The sequence below is a fragment of the Muscardinus avellanarius genome (assembly GCF_963383645.1).
Source record: "Muscardinus avellanarius genome assembly, chromosome: 4".
NCBI lineage: Eukaryota > Metazoa > Chordata > Mammalia > Rodentia > Gliridae > Muscardinus > Muscardinus avellanarius.
This window is the reverse complement of record NC_137789.1, coordinates 117,375,378-117,394,324: the sequence shown is the minus strand read 5'-3', so window position 1 is coordinate 117,394,324 and position 18,947 is coordinate 117,375,378. Positions and strand designations below refer to the sequence as shown.

At 49.6% G+C, this 18,947-nt stretch overlaps 1 protein-coding gene across 3 annotated transcripts in view; it reads right to left on the bottom strand.

Annotated features, from left to right (window-relative positions):
* The window catches only part of HK1 (hexokinase 1), a gene marked incomplete at both ends in the record, with an annotated part of 90,327 nt that overhangs the window by 55,639 nt on the left and 15,741 nt on the right, over positions 1-18,947 (bottom strand). For all 3 annotated transcript variants that reach the window (XM_080693889.1, XM_080693888.1, XM_080693887.1), the window contains one exon: positions 5,802-5,964. In XM_080693889.1, the coding sequence (XP_080550015.1) occupies positions 5,802-5,943 (142 nt within the window). The remainder of the gene's footprint in view (positions 1-5,801; positions 5,965-18,947) is intronic.

Here is an 18,947-nt window from a genome sequence, read left to right as displayed (position 1 = left end):
AGAAGTGAAGGGACTTCTCCAGGTCACACAGTGAGTGGGAGTGCCAGGGCTCAGTCCACGTTCTGCATTTGTCTTGTTTCTTTTGTTACCTTTAGCTTCAAGTTCATTTCCTTTCAGCAGCATTGGGCTTCCCTCCAACTTCCTCTTCAAATCTTTGGTCTCAAAACTGCCTTCCTGTTCCTGGGGCCTCCTGCTGGCAACTTCTCCCCACATCTCCCATTTCTATGGAAGCCAAAGGAAGCACTCGAGAGCAGGCTCATTAAACAAAAGGGCCGAAGGGCCCCAGCAACTCTCTACTTTCTATTGACAGCCATTATTACCAGCAAATAATGAAAACAAACAGGGACAGATGTCTCTGAAGTGCACAGCCTGCGCTGGAACACAAGGTAAACAAGAGCTGCCTACCTTTGCCCTGCTGGGCCAATGGGCTACGAAGGCATTCCCTCCTGCCTGTAACTCAGCCCCTGCGCCCACCGGGAGAACTCTACACCTTCAGAAACCCAAGCAGAACATTGGACACACAGGCTGAATGGACAAGATGGAGAGGGCGCCTAGGATAATCCAATCATCCTTCCAGACAGGAAAACACAGACAACCTAAGTGCCTCCAGATGAAAAGAGGAAATATAGCCGGGCGTGGTGCTGCACCCTTGGGATCCCAGCATTCAGGAGGCTGAGACCAGAGGATAGCCGGTCAGGAACAGCCTCAGCTACTTAGTGAGGTCCTCTGCAACTCAGTGAGACCCTGTTTCAAAATAAAGAATAAAAAATAGGGCAGGGGGTGTAGCTTGGAGGTCGAATGCCCCTGGGTTCCATCCCCAGACCTGCAAAAAAAGAAAAAGAGGAAGTATTTTTCTTCCTTTGGCTGGAACATAGGCACATGTATATTCAGGGGCCCCCAAAACGCTACAAGCACACCATAAATACTCAGCTTTGCATGAAAAAAGAGAGTGGTACACTTGAAAATTCCCAGGAAATTGTTTTGTTTTTTGTTTCTTCTTTAGTAAAGACAATTCTAGGAACCATGAGGAAGAAACAAAGCACCATCTTTATATCCCTTAAAAGCCTGCAATCTAGTTAATACCTACAGTATCCTTAGTGATAAATTGGGAGGGGGGCATGAATGTGGAGCAGTTGGTAAATTCTGAGTTAAAGCACACACACACACATACACACACACACAAAAAAAAAAAACACATAAATAATGTTTATGAGTTCATAAAACAATGTTCAAAGAGGATAAAGCTAATTAAAAATGGACTGATAAGCTGGGCATGGTGGCACATGCCTGTAATCCCAGTACTTGGGAGGCTGAAACAGGAGGATCACAGGTTCAAGGCCAGCCTAACACCTTAGTGAGGCCCTCTGTAATTTATTAAGAGCCTCTTTCAAAATAAAAATAAGCCAGGTGTAGTGGCACACGCTTGTAACCCCAGCACTCGGGAGGAGGAGACAGGAGGATCGCAGTTCGTGGACAGCCTCAGCTACTTAGCGAGGCCCTTTGCAACTCAGTGAGACTTGGTTTCAAAATAAAAAGAATAAAAAATTAGGGTTAGGGGTATCTCTCAGAGGTAGAATGTCCCTGGGTTCCATCCCCAGTACCACAAAAATAAATAACTTAATTAATTAAAAAATAAGCCGGGCGTGGTGGTGCATGCTTGTAATCCCAGCATTCCGGAGGCTGAGACTGGAGGATTGCAGTTGGAGGACGGCCTCAACTACTCAGTGAGACCTGGTTTCAAAATAAAGAATAAAGCCGGGCGTGGTGGCGCACGCTTGTAATCCCCGCGCTTGGGAGGCTGAAACAGGAGGATCGCATGGGTTCGAAGCCAGCCTCAGCTATTTAGTGAGGCTTTCAGCAACTTAGTGAGACCCTGTTTCCAAATAAAATATTTAATAAAAGGTCTGGGAGTATAGCCAGGAGGTAGAAAGCCTCTGGGTTCCACCCCAGTACCACCCCCCAAAAAAAAAGAATAAAAAATAGGGCAGGGGGTGTAGCTCGGAGGTTGAATGTCCCTGGGTTCCATCCCCAGACAAGAAAGAAAGAAAGAAAGAAAGAAAGAAAGAAAGAAAGAAAGAAAGAGAGAGAGAAATAGGGCTGGGGATCTAGCTCAGAGGTAGAACATCCATGGGTTCAATCCCACCACCAAAAAAAAAAAAAAAAAAAAAAAAACTAAAGGGCTGATATATTTCGGGTATGTTTTCAGAAATCTTTCTGAAGAATCCATAGACTTTCAAGGGAGATTCTGTGCACCAGGGTGAAGGTCGGAGGGAGAGCACAGGCTGTTTCTCCCTCTGCCTTGGGAATCACTCCACAGGCTGGGGCATTTCTCCACATCAGCTCCATTTGTCCTTTTGTGGTTTGGGAGTACCACTAATTCTGTCCCTGAATAATTACTACAGTTGAAGCAGTGATTAAGGTTTCAAAAAGGGAACAGCACCACGGACTTCCTAGTTAGGAAACCAGCATTCTGATTGCTCCAGGAGACGTCCTGGTTCTTGGAGAACAAAGGACCCCAAACCACCCCCCCCCCACACACACACACACAGGGATGGAGAATGGACCGGGGTCGGGTATCTGGAACCTTAGCATCACTAGCAATGCCATAAGGAGAGGTCATTGGCATGGACCTAATGTAATATGACTGTATCCTGAGGACAAACTACAAAGACCCACCCTGAGGCACACAGAGGTCTCAGGTGGGTCCCTGTAGCTCAGGCCTTTGGTTTCACCTCTCTTTTGTTCTGCACACAGGTGTGTGTTCCTGTAAGACCTAAATTCTAGGCCCTATAAGCACTCAAGGAAACAGCTCAAAAGAGGCTTTGCCAGGCCACTGGCTCCAATCTCACAAACCCTACGACAGTGTTTCCCAACTCATGTTTAAAACACCATCAACTGGCCGTGTGTGGTGGCACACACTTGTAATCCTAGTTCTTGGGTGGCTGATACAGAAGGATCACAGGTTCAAAGCCAGCCTCACCAACTTACCAAAGCCCTTAGCAACTTAGTGAGATCATGTTTCAAAATAAGGAATAAAATATAGGGCTGAGGGTGTAGCTCAGAGGTAGAATGCCACTAGCTTGAATCCCCAGTATTACAAGAAAGAAAAAAAAGACACCATCGATTGTGAAACACACCATTACATTGATGTGACATTAACAAAGAAAAAATGCTGCCAATAATAGTAATTATAAGATGCAGTTATTGTATAAAGCAGTTCTGATTTCAGGGATATTTATTCATTTATTTATTTATTTATTTTTGTGTGCGTGGTACTGGGGATGGAACCCAGGGACATTGTATCTTCAACCTATACCCCAGCCCTATTTTATTGTTTTATTTTGAAACAGGGTCTCACTAAGGTAAGCAGGGCCTGGCTAAATTACTAAGGCTGGCTGTGAACATGCAAACCTCCTTTCTCAGCCTCCAAAGTACTGGGATTTCAAGTGTGTGTGCACCACCACGCCCAGTCGCAGATATTTAAATTTCAAAAGAATGAGTGTTTCAAAATAAATAAAATATAGGAGAAAGACAATTATGCCAAGTTAAACAGGTTTCTTTCCTGCAGGTCTGCTTGGGGCCTTTAGTGTGTTATATCTACTATGGGAACTGGAGAATGTGGCCAAATGAGTATGAGTGCTGAGCCTTGTGCAATGGGTGGGCAAGTAGCTAGATTACAAATATACTTGGATCAACACACTTAGAGACCCTCAACCCTAGAAATGGTTGGTGGGAAGAGTGAAGGAGAATGCCCCCTGTTGACCTAAGTCCTGGGAGCCAAGCTGGCCAGAGGGAGGGGTTCAGTAGGCAAGAGAAGGCACCTGGACCTCCTCCTGCTCCCAGGTGTCAGCCCTGGGCTGGTCACACAGGATCAGGTGCATGCTGGGATCAGGTATCCTTCAGAGCTCTCCCAAACCAAGCTCAAGCAGGTGTGTTCTTCAGCCATTCACACCATCTTCTCCTCCTTCCCCTTCTTAGCTGAGAGTGGGCACAGCCATGCCTCTGTGGAAGAAATCTGCTAATCCCAGAAAGGCTCCTATGCTCCAGGTACCAGTGCCACCCAGGGCAGGAAAAAAGCACAACCGATGGTCTCCCTTCCCCAGCCACAGCATGAGAACACACCCAAGGCATGCCACACACAGCTCACTCTGCTGGCCAGAAACTCTTCAGGGAAACCTTCTAAGAAGCTAAAGTTCAGCCAGGCATGGTAGCACATGTCTGTAATCTCATATTTGGGAGTTTGAAGACAGGAGGATTGCAGGTTCTAGGACACCCTCAGCAAGTAATGAAACTCTCATCAACCTAGCAAGGCCCTATTTCAAAATAAAAATTAAAAATAGGGCTAGAGGTGTAGCTCAGAGTAGAATGCCCACGGGTTCAATCCCTTGTACCACGAAAACAAAACAAGACAAAATAAAAACTAAAATTCAGCCACATGCCCATAATCCTAGTACTTGAGAGGCTAAAGATAAAAGGATCACAAGTTCAAGGCCAGCCTCCTCAACTTAGCAAGGCCCTTAGCAACTGAATGAGACTCTGTTTCAAAATAATAAAATATGGCTGAGGGTGTACCTAGGAGACAGAATGCCCTGGGTTCAATCCCTAATACAAAAAAAAAAAAAAAAAAAGCTAAAGTGTTAGTAATCAACACCTCATGGAAAACAAAGACAGAGGTGGAGTAAATTATTAAATAGCCAAAGAACAAATACTAGAGACATAAATGCCACCGTGTATGCGCAAGACGAAGCCGTCCACAGCCAGGGAACAAGCAGCGCACGCCCCCCACCGGGTGGACTCTCACTGGGGACTTCTGAAGGCCAGAGGCAGCCAGACAGGACTGGCCCGCTCCGCTGGTCTGCACAACAAGCCGTGCCTCTCCCATCCATCACAGCCGGCTGCGTGGCTGCCTCTGCAGCGGCTTTCCTGGCGTCTATTTTGCAGGCTCCACACAGCTGCTCTTACCCAGAGCCTTTAAATTAGAGCTGCAGCCCAGCCCAGGAAACAAGTCTCCCAGAGCGGTTCTTGTGAGTGAGCCAAGCTGGGCGGGGCGGGCAGACCTGCCTCTGCAGACTAATAACTGCAGGGTGGCTGAGCAGAACGGCTCCCACTGGGCAGGCCAGGGCCAAGGGCAGGCTGAGGCTGCTCCTGGGGGGGTGCTGCCAATCCTCAGGGAGCCCCTCAACCCTCATTATGGGCATGAGCCACAGCGATACAGATCAAGTGACTCTTTTATGTTATTTATTTTTTTTTTTTTTCCAATTCTACCTCCCCCTATTCATCGCTCTACTTTCAGGCTGCCTTGATCTGGGGAACTGGTTCAAATGGGGACCTGAGTCACTCCTCTGAGTCCGAGTCCCACCTGGCCACTAGGATTGCTACCCATCAGGGGTACCAGTGGGAGAGAGGTCTCCTAAAATGGGTCTCCTAAAATGAACCCTTCATTTGTTCTGGAGGCCTAAGAGCAACCCACACAGCATCTGCAAGACCCAAAACACTACACTCTCCCAAGTGTCACAAGCTACCACACAATCAGATCAATGAGGATAGGTCAGCCTCGTCCAACACAGTGACCCCAGTGCCCGGCACATGGCAGATACTCCGTACATGTACAGTAGGTGAGTGGATGGATAGATGGACAGACAGACAGATAGAGCTATCAGTGAATGTGTGGACCAATCAATGGCTGGATGGGAAAACAGGTGGCTGGCACGGCATATAGATGAGTGAATGAATGAACAAAGTGGAAGAATGAGCTCTGAGAACATTCAGCCCTTACAGCCCAATCTCTGGGTGAGACTCACCTGAACCATCAGGAATGGACCTTACAAAGGTTGGTAGCATCTTGACGGTGGCTGTTGGATTAAAATCCCGGGAGAGGCCATTCTTCATCTCCTTCTTGAAGCGTGTCATGATATCCATCAGTGTTTCATCAGACAGCCGCATGGCATAGAGATACTTATCGATCTGGAGGAAGGAGCGGAGAAAGAACAGTAAGGCCGAGGCTCAGGAAGGTCATTTCCCCTCAAGCACAGCTGAAGGAAGACAGAGCAGGGTGAGGAACCCGCCTGCCCAATACAAGCCAGCTCCTGCAGGCAGGCACCGACACCCACACTGGCACATCGCACGATGCGAGGTCACTCCACGCCATCAACCATGTCACCCAGGGCTGACCTGCAAATGCGCTGGGCCCCAGTTCCTCCCTGCAAAACAAACTCAACAACTCCAAGGTCCTCTCCAATCCTGAAATATTACCTAGAAACTGCCCTTCGGTCTCCAAGGAGGTTTCTTCCAGCTTCAGGAACACCTGAGCCCCCGTTTCTGTTGAGAAGTGGCTAGCTCATCCTCACAGAGACAGCAGTGCTGCAGAGATTACAAATGAGGGCTCTGGAGCCAGAGCCTGGGTTCACATCCCAACCCTACGCTTAACATGAACTTCAATTTCCTCATGTAGAAAACTTAGACAATAAGTAGGGCCTAACTCAGAGGATACTGTAAGATTAAAGGACACAGAAAGGCACCTAGAAAACAGAAAAGTCTCGAAAAACATCAGCTATTATTACCAACATGCGACAGTAGTGCTGGTGGGTTTCCTTGGGTGTAACTTCTAGGAAGGCAGAAATGGCAACTACAGGGCTAGAAACCCTTAGAGAACACAGGGTGGCAGGTACAGAGCACAGATCCTTATCCCCGCCCTCTCAAGGTATGGAGATAGCCCTGTGCCCTGTGCAGGGAGGCCTGGTGCCAGGGCCAATGTCCCCACGCCTCAAGTAGACCGCTCTGATCTTTCAACAGGATGGACCCAACCTGTTCCTCTTCCCAGGCCCCCCTTCTCCTCAAATTGGCCAGGCTCCTAACCTCAAGCCCTAGGTTGTCACTGGCTGCTACTAGTGGTTTGTACCAGTATTGGGAAGAGGCTTCAAAATGTATTAATGTACCAGTATTGGGAAAGACTTTGAATTTTTCAAATATATCTTTGGTAGTAAAGAAGCCAGGAGCTTCAGAGAAAGGGGCTGCAGAATTCCAGGCACCAAGGGAGATAAGCAAGACAACAGCGATAGTTTCAGGGCCTTTTCCATTATAAAGATAAGATTTCCCAAGGAAGTGGAAGGATGCCATAATGGGACAGATGCCATATGGGAAGGATGCCATAATGGGACAGAGGAGCCCATTGGAGGTCCCTCTGTCTCACCATTCATTTTCTCTGGAAGCCCTGGTAACTAGCACAAAACACTACTGCTCCACCCGCTGTTACTTCAGGAGATCCCAGACTTCCATAACCATTGGAGGATGCCCGAAGCCTTCAAGAGAGACCAGAATCCGATGATCAAATAACACATTTGGGGGGTCAGTACTAAAAACAGAACAGACTGGCAGGAAGAAATCCCCCACATCAAAAGGGTCCTAGAGGGGATGGGTCTGGTTGAGGACTGACTATAAAATACTCTGTATCCAGTAATTATTGGTGAATTCTTTCGAACCACCACCCCCATGCCACTCCTGAATGACATGGGGCTGTAACTGTCTTCTGTATTTCTATCTTTATAATAAACTCCTTTAAATCTTCAGCAAGAGTCCGGGCTCTTGCATATCTATCCTGAGCTCAGGACAAGAACCTGTGGTTTTATGGGAATAGTCTTGGGGAGCCTAACAGAGGTCCCCAGGGACAGTTCTCCCAAGCTACAACAGTCCAGACCGTAAAAGGGTCTTCCTTCCTAGTGTCCTTCCATTTATTCTCTCAAAACGTGTTTTCCGGAGCCAGGCATGGTGGTGCACACCTGTAATCCCAGTACTTGGAGGCTAAGACAGGAGGCTCGCAGGTTCACAGCAACTTAGTGAGACTCTTAGTAACTTAGACAGACCCTGTTTCCAAATTTAAAAAAAAACAAAAATTAAAGGGGCAGGGGGTGGTAGTTTGGAGATAGAATACCTCTGGGTTTAATTCTTGGCATCTCCAAAAAAGGGGGAGGCTGGGGTACGACTCATTGATAAGAGTGCTTCATCAGCATGCATGAGGCCCTGGGTTTGATCCCTAGCGCCCCCAAAAAGGGTTTTCTGGGCACCTCCTATGTACCTGGCACTGGGCTAGATGTCAGTCCTCAAGGGACCATCCAGTGGAGCCCATTGGAGGTCCCTCTGTCTCACCATTCATTTTCTCTGGAAGCCCTGGTAACCAGGAGCACAAAACACTACTGCTCCACCGCTGTTACTGTTTTCATCTTCTGTTACTGTTTTCATCTTCGACCTTTCTCCTTCCAACCTACCCTCCAGCCACTGCCTCAGGAGCCTCGGGGTGCAGCCTGGTCATCCCCGCCCTGCCCCAAACCTGCCCTGCCCTGCAGGGGTGACTCCTTGCTCTCTGAACTGTAGCCAAAGCACCTCCCCTCTTCCCTCGCTGGCAGTGCCCCAGGCAATGCGGCTTCTGCAGTCACCTCCACCTGAGTGCCCTTCCTTCTCTTTCCAGCTATCCAAATCTCACCTGCCCCTCAAGGTTCAGGTCAAATGTCACCTCTTTCTGAAGACATCCCAGTGCCTGGGGCTGGAGACACCCCTCCCTCAGCTCTGGTGTCTCAGCAAGTCCCAGCCCAGGTCACAACTTCCTGTGCCTGCCACCTCCAGTGTTGGTGTCCTGTGCCTCGACCTCCCCAGTGCCTGGCAGGGAGCCTGGCACACAGAGGCTCCTGGTGGACGGAGAGACAAGCAGTGACCCGAGAGACAAGCAGTGACCCGGCACAGCTGAAAAGACCTCGCTGCCCATTTGCCTGAGAACCGCATCCTGTGCTCACTCGCCGGGGTGGCTGGAAGTGTGCCGACTCAAGGACACAGCCGTCCCCAGGCGAGGTCACTTCTGCATGCTTTGGTCCTGGGCCTGGGCAGCCGTCTTGCTCTGGTCCCTGCCCTCCCCGCCCCCAGCCGTCTCCGGCCTCATGGATAGTCACGGCTCTAGCAGGAGTTTGCCAGCGCGCTCTGGGGCCAGTCAACCACTTCCCCCACTTCCAAGCACCGCCCCAATCACCTTCCCTCTTCACCTTATGATAAAGCAACACAAGGAAGGGCAATCAGAAAGCACGGACGCTGAACAGAAACTGACACAACCGTGGCCTGGGAAGGGACAGGCCGGCTGTGCTACAGCAGCCTCGGTCTAGGGGCACGGCTACTGGGGTCTGGACACAATGCCAGAGGAGGTTCCCTAGCCGGGCAAGGTCAGGGAGCGTCCAGGCCGAGCAGGAGCATGTGTGAGGCCAAAGGTGACGGAGGACGGTTGGTGCCATGAACAGACACACACTCAACACGGATGAGGCAGATGGTGCAGGAAGTGAGATAACAGGAAGGGCTGTCAGGAGCCATATCGTGCGGGGCACACTGAGCCACAGCAACTGAGCCCAGACCCCAGAGCTCCGGGAGCCCTGGCACAGCCAGGACGCCACTCCAGCGATCAGATGGTGCTTCTGAGGGACCAAGGTGTCTGCCGGTGGAGGACAGGTGTGCAGGAGCAAGGCCCCGCACAAAGGCGCACCGTCCTCAAACCCGGGGGCGTGCTGCCTCCCCCGCTGTGTCATGACTGTGAGCTCCCCAAGGGAAGGGAGCGCAGCGAGTAGACCTCCGCAGCTCCCCGCTGCCTGGCACAGAGAAACTCAAGTAATGCTGCAATACTACTTAACTATGCTGTGGTTTACACACACCAAGTATGTCCTTTAGCCTTCAAAATGACCCTGTCCGGGAGACCCATGTGTGTGTGCGTGTGTGTGTGTGTGTGTGCGTGTGTGTGTGTGTGTGTGTGTGTGTGTGTGTGGTAGTATGGCTCTAGGGCTTAAACTCTGGGGTGTTCTACCTCAGAGATCCACCCCAAGCCCTGTTTTATTTTTAATTTTGAAATAGGGTCTCACTAAGTTGCTAAGGGCCTCCCTAAATTGCTGTGGTGGGCCTCAAAATTGCGATCCTCCTGTCTCCACCTCCCAGTACTGGGATTACAGGTATGCACCACCACAAGGGGCTCAGGGAGACATTCTTAAGCCCCCTTTTGCAGATGGAGAAACAAGCTCCAAGAAGGTAAGCGTCAGTTCAGAGCTCAGAGCGGGGCGCTAGGTCTTGTACTCAAAGGGCTCAGGCTCCTCCATAGTCACCTCACTCCAGTGGAGGGCAGGTCCCTACTCTGTGGAGAAATGATCTAAGGAAAGCTGTGGAGGTTTCCAGCCAGACAGGGAGAAACTTCTAGATACGACAGAGCTCTCCACAGTGCCACATCCACCCTGCCTTCTACACAGGGGCAGCTCGGAGCGCACACGGGAACCCTGACATTTTAGGAGAGCCCAGCCAAGCTAAACCCAGACAGTCGAGGAGCTAAGTAAAAATGCAGGCTGGGGGCACAGAAGGCAGTCTGGCCTCAAACAGCCTTCCTGTTCAGGCTCGTGTGTCGCTGTGGGATACAGCTCCTCTTGGAAGAGCCATGCAAGCTGGGGCTAGAAGGAGAGAGCAGGAACTGGAACAGAACCAGAGGCCTCCCAGAGCTCTTGCAAATGATGAGCCCAGGGAAGCTCTTCTTGCCACTGGACCTGCGTCGGCAGGGGCCACTGAGCCAGCACAGGCTCTGAGCCACGGCAGGGCTGGGCAGGAGAAAGCCACCTCCCAGCTCCCCAGCACTCCCGCCCAGCCAGGCAGCGCCTGGTGCAGGACTCGGCAGACCTGCTGCCTGGGTACCGGGACCCTTTAGGTAGCCCAGAAATATCACATCAGAGAAAAACGCTGCAGAAAATCCAGGATCCTGGCACCTGGCACCCCAATGACAAGAGGCCTCTTCGTCCTTCAGATCTATCTGCCCTGGCCACCTGGGAAGGAAAGGCTGGGAGGAGTGGGGGACAGAGGGAGGAGGGAGGGAAGGAGGACATGGAGGAGTCACTCCTGCACATTTGCTCCAGAGCTCTGGGAGAACCCCAGCAGGAAGGCCAGCCAAGAAGTAAGGGGCACTGGTCCACGACTGTGTGGCCATTCTAATTTCTTTACTGCTGTCCCTTCTCCACAGATCTCCAGATGTTTTCCTACCCCGCCCCAACACACACACATGTTCCCATTTCCACCTTCCCATCCCTCTTTAAAAGTTCCCTACAATCCTCTGCTGATTTATTGCTGTACCAAACACTGGTGCCCAAAGACTCCCTCCTGCCCCTGCAGCCCCACCTCATGGTGCTGGACAGGGCCCAGCACGGCTTCTTTAGTCTGCTCCTATTGCAAGCATCAGCTTTTGGAATTCTGCCATAAGGCAGGGGCTCCGGGAGCCATGCTAGAACCCTTAGCCATCCAAGTCTCACTCTTGAATGCAGAGTCTGCCACAAGTGTGCAGGCTCTACTCAGACTGGCAGGGAAACAGGTACCAAGCACTAGCACCACAAATCAAGCAGGGCTCTGTAGACTGACGTGCAGGCCCCCATCCAGCCAACTAGGCCTTCCGCCACCCACCATCCCTACAGAGAGCCCTTCCGTGAGGGCGGGAGCCAAACTGTGAGGGCAGGCGCTCTTGCCCAAATACTACCCAAATGCTTATTCTCAATAGTCCTTTTTGTGGACCAAGGGCCTTGAAGCACTCAGCAGCTTCCACAGATGGACGCCGGCCGAGGCAGGAGACGTCATCAGCAGAGAAGACACAGCCTCGCCAAGCCCCCAGCCCAGAGGTGTCAGCCAAGGAAAAGAACCCAGTGGCCTGCACCGAGCCATACCCGCAAACACTGTGGCACCGATCGCTGCCCCACCTCCTGCTCCCAAGGGAATGGGCACGGGAAACGAAATCATGACTGAGCACGCCCAAGCAAGCAGGCCAGTCGTGCCAGGAGCACCGGTGACCACTGGCAATGCAGACATTTCCAGCTCCTGTGGAGGGGCACAGCCGTGGACATGCCATTTCCTTTCTTGTCCATGCCCATGAGGATCAAGAATGAGGCAGAGCATCAGGCATGATGGATGCTGCTCAGTGAACCTTTCAGGTGAACTTCTACTCAAGACATTTCACTTGCAAAGAAAACCACGGGAGCTGGCAGTGACGGGTCAATGAGGATGTTAGTTTTACCATCAGGCTCAGTTCCCCAAAAGAGACTGAGTGAGTCAGAAGCAGTCCTGGGTGCTGACTAGTATCACTCAGGACCTCACGTTTGCAGCGGCCTGAGCCCTGCATACACAGAAAACTCACGTACTTTATCCCACTTGAACTTTATAGAGAGCGATAAAATGAGCTTGTGGATGCCAAGTGCCAGGCATGAAGCAAGTGCTTGAATACGTTGGTCTGCGGGGCTCTAGTCAGGCTGGCTCTAGTCGAGTCTCTCCTGTCACTACAATCTGGCAGAGCAGGTAGGAAAAACATCATGATCTCCATGTTATAGGAGAGGAAATGTAAGACCTGTGACTCACACAGAGTCTAAAATCTAAAAGATTTTAATAAAAGTAAAAGTAAAAATAAGCCAGGCATGGTGGTGCACACTGTTTTAAAATAAAATATAGCCGGGCGTGGTGGTGCATGCTTGTAATCCCCGTGCTTGGGAGGCTGAGAGAGGAGGATCGCGCAGGTTCGAAGCCAGCCACAGCTACTTAATGAGGCTCTCAGCAACTTAGCGAGACCCTGTTTCCAAATAAAATATAAAATAGGTCTGGGAGTATAGCCTGGAGGTAGAAAATATTTTATTATATTTATTATATTTTACTGGGGGTTCCACCCCCAGTACCACCCAAAAGTAAAATAAAATAAAATATAATATAATATAAAGTGATGTGTGCGTGTATGCCTCTACCATCTTATACCCCATTAAGTTGTATGACTACAATGCACCAAAAAAATTTTTTTTAATAAATAAAATATAAAATAGGGCTGGGGATACTGGGTGTGGTGGCACACATCTGTAATCACAGTACTTGGGAGGCTGAGACAGGAGGATGAGCCCAGCAAATAGTGAAACTCATCAACCTAGGGAGACCCTGTTTCAAAAATAAAAATAAAGTAGGAATAGAGGTGTAGCTCAGATGTAGAATGGCCCTAGGTTCAATGGCCAGTACCACAAAAAATAAGTAAATATATACATAAAAATAAAATAAAACAGGGCTAGCCAGGCATAGTAGTACTTGTAATCCCAGTACTTGGGAGGCTTAGGCTGGAGGATTGCAGGACAGTCCCAGCAAATAGTGAGACTCTCATCAACCTAGCGAGACCCTGTTTAAATGTCAAAAAAGAAATAGGGCTGGGAGTGTAGCCCAAAGGTACACTCCTGGTTTCAATACTCCTGGTTTCAAATACTCCTGGTTTCAATCCCTAGTACTGCAAAAAATAAAATAAAATAAATAATAAAATAAATAATAAAACAGCTCTGGGCACCTCATTCACCTGCCTGGGAGCCCCAGCCAGGTTCCACCAGCCCAAGGCAACAGAGTCAGGCACCTCTGCTCTTGCTGCAAAAGCTGTGTGATTTTTCCTGGAAAGTTTCCTGAAACAGTACCGGAAAGGCAAGTGCTATTTATTTTGATATTGTGTATATTATTCCTGGTCTGCTAAATCCCTGTTTCACTGAGAGCAACACTTACCTCGATAGTTCCATACTGTGTGTTGGATAATTTTTTAAAGAACTTTATAAAAAGCCTTTGATCCTCTGAGATCTATAGATTTATTTCCATATAACTGGTTATTTTGTATAAAAACATTCTTAAAATAAAAATAAAACAGGGCTGGGGTGTGCGGCTCAGAGGTAGAATGCCCCTGAATTCAATCCCCAGTACCACAATAAAAAAGGATTAGTAACGCCTTCACCTATGATGGGCGGATGCTAATGTGCCAAAAAAAAAAAGTAAGAACTGAACGTTATTCCCTTTCCCCATTCCTAAGTGACATAATCATGTGTCCCCAACTCTTTTTACATAAAACCTCAAAAATGCATCTATGACAAATGCTATTTGCCCATTTTGTAGACAAGAAAAGTAAGCTAGGTGACAATATGCCTGAAAATAGCAAGATGAGAAAGATACTGGCAAAATTCCTCTGAAACCATTGTTTTGTTTTTAAATAATCACTGGGTTAGCTGAGCATGGTGGCGCACGCTTGTAATCCCCGTGCTTGGGAGGCTGAGACAGGAGGATCACACGGGTTTGAAGGCAGCCTCAGCTACTTAGTGAGGCTCTCAGCAACTTAGTGAGACCCTGTTTCCAAATAAAATATAAAATAGGTCTGGGAGTGTAGCCCAGAGGTAGAAAGCCCCTGGGTTCTACCCCCAGTACCACCAATAAATAAATAAATAAATAAATAAATAAATAAATAAATAATCACTGGATTTGGTGGTGCACACCTGTAATCTAGTACTTGGAAGGTTAAGATAGGATGATCACAGGTTCAAGGACAGCCTCAGCAACTTAATGGGACCCTCAGTAACTTAGTGAGACCTTGTTTCAAAATAAAAAATTTAAGCTAGACATGGTGGCAAATCTGTAATCCCAGTAGTTGGGAGGAGGGTTACAAGTTTGAGAACAGCATCAGCAATGTAGCAAAACTCTCAGCAACCTAGCAAGATCCTGTTTCAAAACAAAAAATAAAAAAGGGCTGGGGATGCAGCTTGGAGGTAGAATGTTCCTGAGTTCAATCCCCAGTACCACCAAAAAACAATCACAGTAATATACTTTACTTTTTAAAATATTCAAATACACATAAATACATAAAAGAAGTATAAGTTTTACCCCTCATCTCCCCAGAGGTATCCCTGCTAATAGAGCTTTCTGTTATAGTACCATTTTCCTACCTAAACAAATATTCATGCATACAGACACTGGCTTTTGTTTTGTTTTGTTTTGTTTTGTTTTACAAAACTGGAATCACATCCTAAGCACTTGCTCCTGAACTCCAGCTTCCTGTTTCCCCTGGGAACTGTCTTTCAGACGTGCCCTGACAGTCATAGCTACTGGACCCTTAGCTCAGGACCTTGCCTGCTTGGATGTCAGGACACAGAGGGGCAATGCAAACACAGCTTGGCTTTGCCATCTGGCAGCACCTCAGTCTGCCTATGTGTCCCAGGGGTGTGAACGATGACTGACCTATAAAGGTCTTTACCAGGCACAGCACTTGCACATACTGGTCCTTCCCCCATCCTGGAGAAGCAAGGCGAGCCCGGTCTCTTTGTGTATGTGTGTTGGGGGGGGGGGTAGGTTGCTGTGGCTAGAACTCACGGATATTCTACATCTGACCAACTACCCCCAGCTCTTCTTTCTTTTCTTTTTTTTTTTTCTTTAGTTTGAAACAGGGTCTTGTGGAGGGCTTCACTGAGTTGCTGAGGACCATCAACCTGTGATCCTCCTGTCCCAGCCTCCCAAGCACTGGAATTACAAGTGTCTGCCACCATGTCTGGTTAAGCATGGTCACTTTTAAATCCCCCCCCCCAAAAAAAAAATCAGAGGCCAGAGTGGTCCCTCAGCCAGGCAAGTGGCCTGCTGGTCAGTGAGGGAACCAGGGTGGACACCAAGCTCCCTGACTTGTGACCCTATGCTCCTTCCTCTAAGCCCTGGGAGAAGCAGGCCAGGGGCTTCCTGGTACAGTGGGACACAGGCATATAAGGGTGGCATTAGTACCACAGTTCCAGCCACTCCAGAGTAGCGTGGTCCCATGCGGTGGTTTCCAAGAGGGCCCGTCCCACTCCAGCCGGGGCCGGACATGCGACAAGCTGCCTACGTGCTCCTTGCCGCACTCACACACCTTCCTTCCTAGGGAAGGAAGCTCATGAGCCATGGCAGCCAAAGGCCTGGCGCACCAGGCTCTTGGCTGTGGCTGGCGCCCGCTGAAGTCCTCCACTCTCTCCTTCCTGCCAGCGCGGGGCCTCCAGCTGCCCGCCCCCTCCTCGCTGTTGCGGTGCAGCCCAACACTCATTTCTGTCCTCTTCTTGACTGATCATCTCCAAGCAGGGAAGGAGTTCACCACCGGAGAGCCACTGTGGACCTGTTAGAAGCTCTACAGCAATCCACCCGAGGACCTGGCCCTGATCCTCCATCCACAAGGCCTCACAGGGCCACCATTCAACAGCCCCTTGGATCCCAGGGAGTGATCCTGCTCCTCCCAAGCCCACCTCCAGACTCACCTTTGGCAGAGCGCCTGCCATGATCCACCCGCCCCACACCGTCCACTCCGCTCCTCGGCATCCCCTCTGCCCTAGGTGTCCACTACACAGGAGTCAGGTAGCCTTGTGGACCCGCTGTGTGTGTCTCTCCTGGTGCTGCAGGGACACACGCATGGCCCAGGCCTCTGCTAGACTGGGAGTGACAGAGCTTCAGGGGCCATGCCTGTGGGGCCTTCTGCATGCCCCCAAGGCCTGGAGATGGTGCCACGCGGAGGCTCCTCACCCAGCCTGGGTGGCTCCTCTGCCCGGCGGGAGGCCTCTGGTGACGCCTAGCCCAGGGAGGTCTCAGAGGGTTTGCTGGCTCAGATAAGGCTTAGTGAATTCTTCCCCAAACGGCCCAGCCCTTCACCCCAAGCCCCAGCTCCTCTGAAGGGTGGTGAGTTCCAGGCCTTTCTAACCTCTTCCTTTCCTGCAACATCTCCCTTGCTGGCTGAGGCCCAGAGGCACAGGAGGCACTCTAAAGATAATCAGGAGTCTCTTCCCATTCAAGCTGAATTATCTGTAAGTCACTGAGGGTATGCGTTTGGGAAAATAAATCCCACTGCAGAGGCTCCTCAATAAAAGATTCGGTGCAAATATCACCGAAGCAAAATAAAAACAAACACACACAAAAACTATTCCTAGGCACTTGGCACCTGTGCCGAGCTCCCTTTCCCCGCCTCTTCCTCCAGGTTCAGGCATATCCCTCTAATCTGTTGGTTCTGTTTCAATGAATGGACTGTTCATACAACTGTTTACACACAACAAACCAGAAGGAAAACAAGCCCCCCAACCTGGAGCAGTGGCCTGTAATTCCAATACGTGAGAAGCTGAGACAGGATGGCAGATTCAAGGCCAGTCTCAGCAATGTACTGAGATCCTGTTTCAAAAGAAAAAACAGAGCCCAGCATGGTGGCACAAACTTGTAATCCCAGTGCTTGGGAGGCTGAGACAGCAGGATTGCACAGGTTAGAAGCCAGCCTCAGCTACTGAGTGAGGCTCTCATCAACTTAGTGAGACCCTGTTTCCAAATAAAATATAAAATAGGTCCGGGAATATAGTCCGGAGGTAGAAAAGCCCCTGCATTCCGCCCCCAGTACCACAAGAAAGAAAGAAAGAAAGAAAGAAAGAAAGAAAGAAAGAAAGAAGAAAAGAAAAAACAGAAAGGGCTGGGGGTGTAGCTGGAAGGTTCAGTACCTATGGGCTCAATTCCTAGGAGGGGGAAAAAAACCAAAACACCAAGTCCCCTATTCTTTTTTTTTTTTTTTTTTTTTTTTTTTTGGTGGTACTGGGGTTCCTAGAAACCCTTCTACCTCTGGGCTACACTCCCAGACCTATTTTATATATTTATTTGGAAACAGGTTTTCTTAAGCCAGCGAGGCTGGCTCCGAACCTGCACCATCCTCCTGTCTCCGCCTTCCAAGCGCAGAGATTAGAAGCATGTGCCACCAAGTCTGGCCCCAAGTCCCCTATTCTTGTAGAAACTGAGGTTCTAGGAACAAGAAAATGAAAAGAGGTTATGCTGGGCACAGCAACCTGCCTCCATCCAAATTCCAAATCCGCACAGCCTGTAAGGTGGCTATTAATGACCTCCTTTCATATGGGAAGAACCTCAGACTTCGCAGGCAAAACTGTCCCAGGCCCCAGTGCTCACCAGAGCAGCACAGGTTTAGGATTCCAAACACAGGCTCCAGCCTTGTTCCTCAGACTCTTCTTGCCAGGAAGACAGGAATAAGGCCCTGTCTGAGGTTTTTCTGGAGACCCTGGCACCCATAAATAAGAGCTTCCAGGCTAGCTTGAGAGTTGCTGTGCCCTGGTCCAAGAGGAGAACAAAGCTGTCACTCCAAACTAGCTAAAAATACAGGTGGCTCCAGTACCCTGGAATGTGGCGGGACGGGAACAACAAGCTTAACCCCGTCTCTGTGTGGATGGCTTGGGAAGGAACCAGCCTCCATACGCAATTCCCATTTCCAGGCTCTCCCAACAGAGGGAGAGGACATCTGAAGTACAGGCAGGTTGTCTTTCACTGTGAGAAAAGCAGACCCTCAGGCTATGGGTCAAGGATACCCGTGGTAAGAGGGGCCTAGGCCAGACATCAAAAGCCCTGGGCCTCGTCCAGATGCACGGCCTTGGAGGACCCTGAGCAAGTCACGTTGTGGTTCCATCAGTGACAAGGGAGGATTCTGACCTCCGCCCTTTCACCCTCATCTGTGGCCAACACTCCAGCTCCAGAGGACTTGGGAGTCCTCAGAGCACAGGCATGTCAGACACCCACAATGGCGCTGTACTGTCCATCCAGGGATCATGGACACAGAGACGGTCCATGAGGCAAAATGGAACCCAGGATTCTTGCCCAGACTTGGGGCTCCGGTTATCTAGAAAGCTACTGGCTGCTCAAGGTGCCGACAGGCATGTTCTAGGTTAGTCATAACAGCACCTGACATTTTTACAGTTCTATATACTTTCCAAGCATTTCCATGTCTGTCTCTAATTTGATAATTGGGCAGGTAACAAGACAGGAATCATTTACTCCATCTGACAGATAAGGAAATTGAGGCCCAGGGAGTTTTATACCCCTGAACAGCACTGCTCAAGTTGCAAGGGTTCTTTAGAAAGCATAGATTCCAGCTCCTGGTCTTAAAGATAAGAAAGATGAGGGCCAAATACTCTTAGGAGCCTGTTGCTTTAAATGCAGGGTACCCAGCTAGGGAAGTAGATCAGTGGTAGAAGCACTTGCCTAGTATGCCTAAGGCTCTGGGTTTGATGACAAGCATTCCCGAAAAATGTTTAAATTATATAAAGGATGCAGAGTGCCTCTGTCCATGCCTCTGAGTCACCAAACCCATT